Source organism: Choristoneura fumiferana, chromosome 5, assembly GCF_025370935.1.
Source record: "Choristoneura fumiferana chromosome 5, NRCan_CFum_1, whole genome shotgun sequence".
Taxonomy (NCBI): domain Eukaryota; kingdom Metazoa; phylum Arthropoda; class Insecta; order Lepidoptera; family Tortricidae; genus Choristoneura; species Choristoneura fumiferana.
This window is the reverse complement of record NC_133476.1, coordinates 12511810-12525575: the sequence shown is the minus strand read 5'-3', so window position 1 is coordinate 12525575 and position 13766 is coordinate 12511810. Positions and strand designations below refer to the sequence as shown.

At 35.8% G+C, this 13766-nt stretch overlaps 1 protein-coding gene across 1 annotated transcript; it reads left to right on the top strand.

The window, feature by feature from the left end:
• On the top strand, positions 1–12675 carry LOC141428165 (allantoinase-like). The gene is made up of 11 exons (XM_074087961.1): positions 1–181; positions 256–449; positions 6634–6785; positions 8689–8803; positions 9713–9859; positions 9980–10034; positions 10151–10244; positions 10743–10956; positions 11247–11376; positions 11633–11838; positions 12519–12675. The coding sequence occupies exons 1-11, from the start codon at positions 142–144 to the stop codon at positions 12645–12647; spliced, it is 1476 nt and encodes a 491-aa protein (XP_073944062.1). The 5' UTR covers positions 1–141; the 3' UTR covers positions 12648–12675.
• Positions 12676–13766: the final 1091 nt, after the last annotated feature.

Sequence of the window (13766 nt, the reverse complement as noted above, 5' to 3'; positions counted from 1 at the left end):
GCATTAAAGGACCAACCTGTAGATCCGTCACGTGATACGTAATTGACGAAGCGTTGAATATTACAAACTGAGTTGATCTTTTCAGTATTCCACAAATCGTTTAGTTGCAGCAACGTCTGCTATTCATAATCTATTACCGTAATGAAGTTGATTTATTTAACAACACAAGTTGCGCTGATAAGTAAGGCTTCATAATTCAACGTATTGAGTTAAATTTACAGTGTTTTTTATTCTGAATTGTGTGCTTTTGTGTAGGTTTAATATCATGTCGGGAGATAGGCTTGACGCCAAGAGTTCAGGAGAGGCAGTTATTCCTATCCCGGCGTGTGGTGACAGAAGAAGGGGAATTTGATGGAGGTGTTTTGGTCAACGAGACAGGGTTTATCGAAGGAGTTCTCACAAGAGCGTCTGTGAATTTACTTCTTTCTCAAGGAGGTGGCAAATTTAAGGTAGGTATTCACAAATACTACTTGTCTTACTTTCATTTTATTTTTTATTTATCTAATTTCTTGGTAAAGAGAGGGGTAGCTTTGCCCAGCATTGGATATCATAATAAGTAAGCTAATAAAAATTATTTCTAGCTGTACGTGGAAATCAGCTGTGGTTCGGTCACGATCGTTAACATAATATGTGATCCATTTTATTAAAAAAACCTTTTAAATTGTCACACATACATGACAGATGAGTGGGTCCCAAATTGCTGAGCTGACATCCCTTTCGGCTTTGGTTCATTTTCGTTTCTTTTTGTTTAATAAACTTTATTTTCGCGAATGAACTTTTCCGTCTTTCCTTGATCATTAGTAACATCCATACCTACCTACACTGATAATTCTCCTAATATTATTTTTGTTAGAATGTAAAAATTTAAAAAATCTAATGGGTTTTTGTTACAAGTTACGTTTTTTTCAAACGAAAAAGATTTGCGTATGCGTATGGCGGTATGTAGCATATCCAGTTGGTGGGACACTTCGCGCATAGGAAATACAGGGTGACTGCTAATTCGACCTATTCCTTGTAAAGCTTATTTGCAATGTTTTTGGCCCAGTCAACTAGGGGTCGAAATTTAGTAGTTTTCGAGTTATACGGGTTTTTTTCTCTAAAAAACACCATCTTCCGACCTAAAAGTGGCAATTGTAAAAAAAGTGCATGCATTAGGACAGCCAATTTTGTTTTTCTAGTGAGCTGAAAACTTATTCAATAAGAAATTATAAAAATTTATTGAGTTTTTAGTAAACCGTGTAAGCCGTGGTGGCCTAGTGGTTTGACCCATCGCCTCTCAAGCAAAGGGTCGTGGGTTCAAACCCCGGCTCGCACCTCTGAGTTTTTCAAAATTCATGTGCGGAGTTACATTTGAAATTTACCACGAGCTTTGCGGTGAAGGAAAACATCGTGAGGAAACCTGCACAAACCTGCGAAGCAATTCAATGGTGTGTGTGAAGTTCCCAATCCGCACTGGGCCCGCGTGGGAACTATGGCCCAAGCCCTCTCATTCTGAGGGGAGGCCTGTGCCCTGCAGGGACGTATATAGGCTGGGATGATGATGATGATGAGGTTTTAGTAATATAAGGTTAATAACTCACAAATCATCGTAATTCTTTTGCAAGTTTTTTAAATCAACTACGATTAGGTATTACAAAAAAAATGTAGGTATGTCACTTAGCGTACAAATAACGGAAAAAAGTTCCACGATTCATAACATTTCCAATAAGGTAGGTACAAATTTTGACATCTTTTACTAAATTATTGATAATAATAATGATAATAGCAGAGCAGGTAGCGCGTGAGCTAGAAGCGTACCTGACCCGAAATTTGTTTGTGGCGCTTTCGTTTTCCTGTGTAGGTACTTACACGTCCACGTCTACGTCCCAATACTTACCGAAGGCAACCTATCCTGTCCTTGACCCTAAGGAGATAGGATAAGTCAGAATAAAATACTGAAGGCAACCAAGTATTCGGAGAAACAAAAGTGCCATTTGTGGCAGTTGTTTGCAACTGATTCCGGGTCAGGTAGGTACGCTTCCAGCATACCCGCTACCTGTTATTTTTATTAATGTCAAAATTAAAATTGTACTTATTACACTGCATAAAAATTACAGAAATAAATTTCTTTATTCATAATTTTTCCAAATAAAAAAGGTACAAACGTTGACATGTTTTAATAAATTATTAAAATTAATAATAATACGAACAAATTATTTAAATTAACAATAATAATAACAGAGAAAGTAGCGGGTGTACTGGAAGCGTCTCGACCCGAAATCAGTTGTTTGTGGTATTTTTGTTTCTCCGAGTACTTGGTTGCCTTCAGTATTTTATTCTGACTTATCCTATTGAGGGTCAAGGTCAGGACAGGTTGCCTTCGGTAAGTATTGGGACGTAGACGTGGACGTAAGTACACCGAGAAACGAAAGCGCCACAAAAAAACTAATTTCGGGTCAGGTACGTTTTTAGCTCACGCGCTACCTGCTCTCGGCTATTATCATTATTGGTTTACCCTTGAAATGTCGACAAACTTTTAATCGAATATCAGTTAAAAGTCAACGTTTCCTATTTTTTCATTTCATCGAATATTCATTACCTCGAATATTTGAAATAAGTATTTTTGAATCACCGATTTTTAATTTCCGGAAATATTATTTAATAGATAGTTTATTTGGCAGAACTTCATTTCATATTTTATTATTTCATACTTTTTTAATGAAATAAATTTATTTTTGTAGCGATTTATTTTTGTAGGGGTCACAGATCCAACCTAACCTAAAATAATCCACTTTTTTGGTAGTGATTTATTTTTGTTGGGGTTACAGTTCTAATCTAACCTAACCTACTTTTCTGGCAGCGATTTATTTTTGTTGGGGTCGCGGTTCTAACCCAACCTAACCTATTTTTCTGGTACCGGTTTATTTTTTTAGGGTCGCAGTTCTAACCTAACCTAACATACTTTTTTGGTGTTTTATAATAATACGTCGAAGAAATAAACAGCGATGTTTAGTTGTTCTGTCTCATGAATGTGAATCACATGATGAAGTGTATTTTTGGGCAAATAATAATCCTTATACTGTTGTGCTAATAATTATTTTAATATGTGATGAATAAGTCGATGAAGTGAATTTACTCCAAGAGAAAATATTAGTATTGAATATTCCATGATTTTTTTCGATGAAACGAAATTCGATAAATAGTTTGTCGACATTTCAAGGGGCACCCACCATTATTACTATCAATATTATGATGACTTGTTATTTATTAACCTTTTATTTCTAAAACCCTAATAAATTTAGAACGTAATTTTTTGTTGAAGGATTTTTTAGCTCACTGGTTATTAGAAAAAAAAAATGGTCGGTCCTAATGCATGTACTTTTTTACAATTGCCACTTTTAGGTCGGAAGGCAGTGTTTTTTCGAAAAAACCTTAATCTCGAATAACTCGAAAACAACTGAAGTTAGACCCCCGGTTGACTGAGCCAAAAACATTGGAAATAAGCTCTAGAATAACCTCTGCCAAGGAATAGGTCGAATTACCAGTCACCCTGTAGTCAGAAAATGCGAATTAAAATCCAATCTGGCGCATTAAAATCTTTTTCATGTTTAACTTTTTTTTCGAAAATCATTTGACTTTAAAAAATATATATTTCTTTGATCAAGCGTATTGCTTAAAAACAAATAACAAAGTAATTATTGTTTTGTTTTTATTAGAAAATCTCTCCAACTAAGTAGCTAGTGTTTTTCCTTTAAATAATCTGGTCAACATATCTACGTAACGTATTTATACACGTAAATGCTAAGGTAATTAAATAACAACTGCGTCGTATAGGTGCGTACATATTTAGTGATACGAACCTAGAGAGCTTAAAATTAGACGTACACTGGCCTGCATAAGTGGATGGACACCTTACGTTCTATAATCGTTTGAACACGAGAGTTGGCGATTTTGTTTGGTGTTCACAAGAAATGAACTAGATGGCGCTATTAAACAGTTATTATGATATGATCGATATTTTATCCCCGTAACAGCAATGTGCCGATAGCTGAGTTGATGGGCTGCTTAGATAAAATCGTGAATGATCATGAGTTCGTATCCTACATATCAGAGTTGTTTTTATTTGTTCTTATTTTTTATTTATAACTTTCTATTTAAATTTTGTAGATAACTGAAATGGAAATTGAAAAAAATACTCTGAAAAAAGGATAACGTTGCAACAGAAATAATACACGTTTTGAAGTTTGAAACATAAAAAAATTATTCCTAAAACAATATGTCTATTCATTAAATATTGACGCAATTATTAATGTTACACTATATAATATTCATTAAATAACTGAAAACCAGAAAGAAGTTTGCTCAGAATCCAGAGTAGAATCGATTACACTATGTTTTAAATCAGGTAGTGTTTGAGTTTTTAAATCCTTTTTTTATTGTGCCCAGTCTAAATATTACGAATGCATACGCCAATGAAATGTTTTAGGGATGTTTCATACCCTTTAGATAATTTAATACTGGCCGTTTTGCGTCAGTTTGGCTTTCTTCTAAATCTGGAATTAAAAATTACGACCGTAAAGTTAGAAATGAAGTAGAATTACTGATTACGTAAAACATACAATTATTATAGGAAATAATGAAGATATTCGAAAATAAACGCAAACAACTAACTTAAAATAAAATGAAAAATATTTTCTGGGTGTCGTGTGAGGTTTTCAGTTATTTAATTAGCACCTGACCAAAAGTTGTATTTTAACATTTTATTGAGGTATTATTAGCTTAAGTATTCATTTCCGATTCTGGAAAGAGGATTGAAGCTGAACCCCAATAAAAAAATAGTATTTGAAAGTAAATTATACCTGAGACCGGGTTATCATAAGACTCGTACGCGTTATAAATTATAATGATTGAAGTTTTCCAGTTTTAAACATTTACTTATCAATAATTGATGGCGTAGATCCACTGTAGTGTGTAATTTGTTACTGACAGTTATAATAAGATTACAGTCATATATTGAACTTTCATACTTATCTCACATACCTAAGTAAACAAAACTATAAAGGTATAATTAAATGTTTTGTTCATAATAATAAAATAATTACTTTTCATAACAAAGTGATACCTACAGGATCACAAATAAAGATAAATATTTTGGTTTATATAATACAGTGTGCTAGAAAATCAGATGCGGATATTTTGAGGATCGATTATTTGCATCGTCGTTAATTGGTTTCAATTAAATTAAATAAAAAAAATACAGTTAATGTTAATAATGAGGATGATTATTTTTGGACGGAATGGTATTTTTGTATGAAGCAAAAAAATATTACCACACAATAATTGAATAATTTATGTGTATAATTAATTCTTAGGTTATTAATTACATACCCTGAAAATATCCGCACCTTATATATTTTATTATAACATAATTGTTTGAGTATATAACCCGGTCTACACGTAACTATCAATTTTATTTTAATAACTGGTGTAACCACCATGATTGTCGATAACTGCTTGCAAAAAAAATCGCATCGATGCAACTAGATTTTCACACATATTAGAGCCGAGAATACTGTCCCTTATTATTACACAGTGGGCTTCTTACGTTTCCGGAGTTCGCTTATTTTTGTTATCCAAACTTTGGACATGGTTATAACACCTCATAATTTTTCAATGGGATTTAAATTCGGTGATCTGGCAGGCCAAGGAACGACTTTAATATTATTCTTGTGTTGATCAAACCAGTCTTGCATAATACGCGACCGGTGTATTGGGCAGTTATCTTGCACGAACGTGTGCCGTGGGTCATCGTAAATAAAGAATTTCATTATCATCAGCATCCCAGCCTATAGATACACGTCCCACTGCTGGTCACAGGCCTCCTCTCAGAATAAGAGGGCTTGTGCCGTAGTTCCCACGCGGGCCCAGTGCGGATTGGGAACTTCACACACACACCAAAGAATTTATCGTTGGAATATTTGAAGGATAAGAAACGATAGTAATGCGAATAATAATATTCTCCTTCTCTTACGACAAGTACGAAAGAGACAGAAAATGTCGTTACGCGATTCGCGGTATCACCCCACGTTGTCCTACCCAGGCAGGAACATAATTTAGTTACTACGGCAGCGAAATACCAAATTTCTAACATGAATATAAAATATTTTTTTTAAGGTCAGCGCCAGCGCCTTCTAGTGAGATCTCAATAAACTAACTAAGTTAGTAAATAAGTAAATACCGCTAATACACTTCAAACACATAGATGGCGCCGTTTCTCGCGTCAGACGATTATGTTTTGGAATTGTCCATCGACTTTTGCAGGCCATAGTACCTAGACTTGATTCTTAATCAATATTTGATTAGAAAACATTATGTTCAATAAATTAAACTACATGGATATGTAAATCGATGGAGAATTTGTACACATTATAATCTAAAAAAATATATGTAATAATACGTTGCACCTACTAAAAAGTACTTAATTATTTCCAGAGGTAAAAATGACTGTATTGTGTATTATTAATGAATGTAAGCATAAGAGTCGATCGATGTTTGTATGGGAATTGGCACACGATTATGATTTTCAAAAGTTATAAAAAGTCGCCAGTAATGGAGACAATTATGACGCTCTTTGTTTATATCGCTTTTCTTTAGATAATAGATGGTGGTGATAAGGCGCTGATGGCGGGAGTCGTGGACTCACATGTGCACGTGAACGAGCCCGGACGCACCTCCTGGGAGGGGTTCGTCACAGCCACCCAGGCAGCGGCTGCTGGCGGCGTCACCACTATCATTGACATGCCGTTGTGAGACTCTCAAATATTTAAGTATCTTCTAAACACTTTATTGATGGACGACTAGTCTAGACGCTACGGTGGAACATACGTAAATGCAAACATACACATAGACATCATTACCTTTCCTTTTGGCGTTGCCGTTATCGAGTGAAAAGCCGTGGTAGCCTAGTTGTTTGACTTATGGCCTTTCAAGCAGAGGATCGTGGGTTCGAATCCGGGCTCACAACTCTGAGTTTCATAGAAATTCATGTGCGAAATCACATCCGAAATTTATTTACCTTTACGCTTAGTTTAGCTTTACGGTGAAGGAAAACATGATGAGGATAACTGCACACCCGGCGAAGAAATTAAATAGTGTGTGTGAAGTTCGCAATCCGCACTAGGCCCGCGTGGGAGCTAGCCAAGCCCTCTTATTCTGAGCGGTAGCCTGTGTCCAGCAGTGGGCGTATATAGGCTGGGATGATGATGATGATTTGTTGCTCGAATTTCCCGCAAATACCTTAATATTATTTATATTACTTAGTGGAGAGAATTATATATATCATTAATAGCAAATGCGCAAACAAAACACAAAAACACCATTGCATTATAATATTTAATACAAAGAAATACTTACCCTGTAGGTACATTACTTTTTCACCTCAGCAGCTCAAACAGGCAGGATTTGCTATTAAAAATTAGTGAGCAAAATCGCATTTTGAGATTTTTTATTTTATTTGTGAATTTTTAACCGACTTCAAAAAAGGAGGAGGTTCTCAATTCGAGCGCGTTTTTTTTTTTGTATGTTTGTTACGCAATAACTCCGCCAATTGTGGGCCGAATTTCAAAAATATATTTTAGTTCTAAAGGACATACTTCGGAGGTGGTTCCATTGACAACAAATCAGGATCTGATGATGGAATCTTAGAGAAATTGAATTTTTAAAGCACACCTATAGCGATTTTGGCATTTTTAACATCAAGTCAAGTAACTATTTACATTTAGAAAGTATCATTTGGTGAACTAGACTTTGATGAAGAAGACCGGACTCTGTTATAAAATGATATACTTAACTATGCTGTGTTTGAGCTTAATGGAATCGTTGTGAGATGCACTTTGGCTACAAATCACTAAAAAGTATGTTTTTTTTTTAACAGAAATTGGAACCGACTTCAAAAACCTTGAAAATAATTTTCACCTACTTTGAATTCGGTGCCTCAGCACGAGCCAGCAGGAGTGATAGGCGAGGTAGACGACTATAGTTATTTCCTTTGCTGCTGGCTCGTGCTGAGTACCGACATAAAACTAGTAGAAAATTATTTTCAAGGTTTTGGAAGTTGAATCCATTTTTTGTAAAAAAAATTAAAGATGTGATGGCGATTATAGTATGTAGGTATCATTTTTAAATTTGTAAAGGATTCTAAATGTGATTATTATATTTGTTTCTTAATAATCGTATTATTTATATATTTTTTATATTGTTTGTTTTGTAAATTGGGTAAGTATATGTGATTTTATTCTAACCTATGTTCTCGCTGCTGAGGTGAAAAGTTTTATGTGTCACACGAGACCAAAGTTTTTTGCATCTCGTGTTTGAATCCCTTACTGCTTTCAGGATTCTTTTCACGAATCACGAGCGTAGCGAGTGATTCTATCGCTACGCTCGTGATTCGTGATTAAATTACAGAATCCTTTGCTTGCTCGAGATTCAAATTCAACACTCGCACCAAAAAACAACTTTGCTCTCTGGTTGCACAAATAACTATTGTATCTAGAGTTTAACAATGAAGATGATTAACGTTGAATTGAATTTAGCTCAAATTATGTATGTACTTACAAAATGATTAAGTACTGAATTCATTGAGAGATACATCTTTAAGTGTCAGAGTAATCTTGTCACGATCTATTGTTAAGTTCGCCTTAACGATTGCAGAAATTCAATACCACCGACTACAACATTGAAAAATTTGAAGGTCAAAAGTGCCATGGCAAAGGAAGAGATTTACGTTGATGTCGGATTTTGGGGAGGAGTTATACCTGGAAACGAGGTAAGATATAGCGCAGGCTTTAAGAATAATGAGGAAAGAAATGCTTCTATCGTCAAAGGTCATCTTCTAGGTCACAACTCGCAGCTAATCATCTACAAAGCTACTATTTATTTCCATTTCATTTCTCTTCTCCGCGTGATAGAAATCACAGACTAATAAGAGATACTACGATAGATACTATGATACTATGATAGAAATGATCACGATGGCAATAGCCACGTTCACAAAGTGGGCATGTTTGTATAATGCTGAGCTACGACTAGAGCATGCTTTTCGAGTATTACGCTAAGTACGTTGCTAACTGGCTTGTATAGCGAGATTAAGGTTGAGTGGGCGAAACGGAGCGGAGACGCACTGAATCAACAAATCAATTTAGACAATATAAATATGTTTCGACTCATTTCTTGTTCAATTATTTCTTGATAAGATTAAAAACAGGACTGAACTCTGGCTTAATTTGGATTTTATTCACTTGTTGCTCTTGAGAACATCACGTCATGCATTACTTAGTCTATAGTCACTGATTTAACTAATCATGAAGAATTAATTGACTTACAAAATAAAAAATCAACCAAGTGCGTCTCAGGCCACGCGCAGTGTAGGGTTCCGTACTAATATGCGGCAAAGATTCAATAGGTAGGTATTTCAACATTTTATCTAACTACTTTATCGGCAAGGTTAACAAATAGGTACTGCTAAGTAATGCAAAATAACATTTTTCTTGCACTAGCAGTCTTTAAGCTAATTAAGTAGCGGACAGACGGCGTGGTGAAATTATTAGGGTTCCTTGTAGACGGACGACTAAAAAAATGTGTCCACGTTACACTGTATTTTTTGTATGACACGTTTCGAAGGTAAGAGCAGAGAAGGAGAATTAATAACTTTGAAGTTCGGTTGTTTTTATTACAGATAGAGCTACACGATTTGATAAGGGCGGGCGTGGTAGGGTTCAAGTGTTTCCTATCAGACAGCGGCGTCTCAGAGTTCCCGAACATCACACCCGAAGAACTAGACAGTGTTTTCAGCGTTCTTAATGGGACCGGAACAGTTTTGGCTGTAAGTGGGTGGCCTTGACTTTCTTAAAATTCTACCGCAAATGGTTTTTCTATTTAACATTATGACAATGGCCCAGTAATATGCGTTCAGCATAATTCTCAGCTTATGTTTTATTTTCAGTTCCACGCCGAACTACAACTTAATGAGGCTCCTAAATGTGAAGATTCCAAGTGCGGTAAATATTTAAAAATATCTTAATTTACTGACAACTCTGTTAATTTGACTTAATTATACACGTGTAGTTAAGAAACAATTAACAAGGCATTAGACGTGATTTTTTCAAAATTACAGATCCTGAATTGTACGACACTTACCTCGCGTCACGACCCGACCAAATGGAACATGATGCAGTTGCACTGATAGCTAGCTTCATACCAAACACAGAGTAAGAGCTTAAATAAATACGTAAAACATGTTTGTGGCCAAGACTCAACGCTTTCGCTGTAAAAAGTTACCTATCAGATCTAAGGAAAAGCCAACCAAGCCCCTTAACCCTGGCTTTACTAATTCTACACCTTGGTTTTAAAGTGTGTCCTGGCATTGCAGTTTCATAGTCTATTGCATACCTATCATACAACAACTTTTTAACAAAAAAATTAAACCGCCGAAACAACTGAAACTCAGCACGAGCCAGGAGGAGTGATAGAAGCCCATCTGGTAGACGACCTGTAGATCCACTTCTGATGGCTAGTGCTGAGGCAGACTTCAATCTTCCATTCTGGTATCTCTGTTTGTGGTTTGTCTTCAATATTGTGATAATAATTAATCTTAATTTCTTATGTTCTATCTTTCTATCTTCTTTCTTCTTAGATCTGGTCTATGATGTTGATGAAGTATACTTGAAGCAACTTTATTGATTTCAAATAACTTCTCTCTTTATCAGTGTCCACGTTCACGTAGTCCATGTTTCATCGGCGGGCGTGGTTCCCATTCTAGAGGAGGCACGGGCGCAGCGCGTGGCGACTGGCTACCGCGGCTGGCGCGGCGGCGTTACCGCCGAAACCTGCCACCACTACCTCACGCTGAGCTCCGAAATGGTCCCTCCCGGACACACGGAATTCAAATGCGCTCCTCCTATCAGGAACAATACCAACAAGGTTATTAGCGTCATTCCTCACTATCGAGTGCCCTTATTAATCAGCTCCGTCTAGATTGTTGGGCATCGCCTATGTCATCTCATCTCATCTGCGTTAAGCGCTAGTTTGCTGACATGAGGGCCCTGGCCCTGAGGCGAATGTGGCCCAGGACAGGACGGCACTAACTGGATGACACTGTGATTTCACATAGAATTTTAATGTACTCGACTTAAGTGTCAGGAACGAATCGTGCCAGTTAAGTGTATAACGGACAAATCTGGTCGTTGTTTAACTTTTTATATTTCTTACAGCAAAAACTATGGGAATATATTAGAGACGGAAGACTGGATTTAGTCGCTTCTGATCACTCTCCGAGCGTTGCTGATCTCAAAGGTTCAGACTTTATGAAATCTTGGGGTGGAATTGCGTCTCTACAGTTTGGTACGTACACTACCTTACTTATTGCTATAGTAAAGTACTAGTGACTTAAAATGTTTGTAATTTAGAGTAGGTAGTTTTAACAACCTTAAGATTGAAAGAAAAAAAAATACCCAAAATTGGAGAATCAGTTGAAAGGTTTTAACAAGGCCTTTTAGCTGGTTCCAAGATTATATTAGGTATATATATTCTGTGGTGAAAGACATAATATGTATATGACAACATTTTTTAAGTCTTAAAAAGCGATGACTAATTTCAGATCTCTCCCTATTCTGGACGGAAGCGAGCGCCCGCGGGTTCGGGCTGCCAACCGTGACCCATTACCTGTCCGCCGGGCCAGCGCGGCTCTGCGGCCTGCAGCAGCGAAAGGGGGCGCTGAAGCCAGGCCTCGACGCTGACCTCATCTTCTTTGACCCAAACGCAGCATTCCTCGTCACGCCTGATATCATACGATACAAGAATAAGGTTATTTCACGGAACACTTGGCTTTGACATTGAAATAGAGGCATTTCATTTAAAACGAAGTGAGCGTGCAGTATCGGTAACGCCAATTAACATAGTTAATGGGTTTTCCTTTTTATCACAAGCCACATTTAGGTATTTACAGCACGACCAGCAGTTTAAGAATAATTTAATGTGAATTTAATAACTTAAGCCGAGTTTAGACTTGCAAGAAAAATCGTGCAAGTTGCATTACATTGCGAAGCCGTAAAGGCAACGAGTTTGTAGTGGTCAATCGAGCGCCGCAATGTAATGCAACTTGCACGATTTTCCTAGCAAGTCTAAACTCGGCTTTAGATACGAGTAATAACATGTCGTGCCAAACAAAAAAAAAATCCTTCCTGAAGTGTTATTAGGATCTTAACTAATAGATTTTCTTTTTCATTTTAATACATGTCGTGCCAAACAAAAAATCCTTCCTGAAGTGTTATATTAGGATCATAACTAATAGAATTTCTTTTTCATTTTAATTTTAATACTTAAATGTAGCAAATATTAAAAGTGTAGTTAGCTTGCATTAAGTGTAAATAGTATTCTTGACAAGGTAACGTAACAACTGAAAAAAAACGGCGCGTGTCGTTAAGCAATCACATGAACATTTTATTTAAACATAAATATTTAACGGATTGTGTTTTATTTTCCAGATAAGTCCGTATATGAACAGAGTGCTACGAGGAAAAGTGACCCAAACCTTCGTAAGAGGCCAGTTAGTGTACGCTGACGACGAGTTAATCGGAGAACCGAAAGGAAAACTGTTGCTTAATGATTCATGATTAAAAAAAGAAAAACAAAGAATGAATACTATATAGTTTTATTTTAGTAATAATTATTCAATAAATAGCGTTTTCATCTTATATAGCTCTTAGATAGGCACACTTTACAAATCAAAAAACCGGCCAAGAGCGTGTCGGACACGCCCAAAATAGGGTTCCGTAGCCATTACGAAAAAAATAAATAATATTTTTCTAAGGATTTCGTATTTTATACGGGATCGTCCAAGTTAAAGCTATATTTTATACCTTAGGCTGCTATTTAAGAGTAAAACTACTAATAATTCTCAAGCACTTAGCCGTTAGGTATAGTTTCCTTGAAAGTTTGATATAGGTACTTACTACCATCCTGAATTTTTAAAAAAATATCCACCTACTTCATCATTTAATTTCCTTTTTAGGCTTCCGTAGCCAAAATGGAGCATGTAGGTATGGCGACAAAATGGTAAAAAAATTTTTTTCAAAATCTTTTGTTGGTCATTGCGAGGTTGTGAAGACGATTTGCGTGTCTGTAATCTGTTTGCGAAATATTCAACTATATAGTAACAAATTTTAATTGAAAATAATGCGTCCCCCCCCCCCAAGCTAAAATTTTGGTTCGAAATTAAAATTCATGTAGGTATGCCGACAAAAAGGTAAAAAAAAAATTAAAAATCTTTTGGTGGTCATTGCGAGGTTGTGAAGACGATTTTTCGTTTCTGATGTAATCTGTTTGCGAAATATTCAACTTTGAAGTACAAATTTTCCTTAAAAAATCAAGCGTCCCCCCTCCACCCCAAGCTAAACTAATTGTTCGAAATTAAAAAAAACATGATGGCAGTTTAAATTTATCAAACTTACAAGGAAAACTATAACGGCTAAGTTTGCTTGAGAATCATTTGTAGGTATTTTAAGAGTAGGTACTAAATAGCAACCTAAGGTAGAAAATATATTTAAACTTAAAAGATTCCCCACAAAATATAAAGAAAGAAATAAAGAAATAAATACATTTATTCACAAAACATCATTTATTCATTGATCATTCATTTATATAATCCTTATAAAAATATTACTTGATTTCTTCGTAACAGTTACTGAACTCTATCTTGGGTGTGTCCGACATATACATTACCTACCTATAAA

Coding starts and splice junctions, on each gene's coding strand:
- LOC141428165 (XM_074087961.1), top strand. CDS start 142: ATGAAGTTGATTTATTTAACAACACAAGTTGCGCTGATAA. Junction 6,786..8,688: donor ACTATCATTGACATGCCGTT/GTGAGACTCTCA, acceptor TAACGATTGCAG/AAATTCAATACCACCGACTA. Junction 10,957..11,246: donor TCAGGAACAATACCAACAAG/GTTATTAGCGTC, acceptor TATTTCTTACAG/CAAAAACTATGGGAATATAT.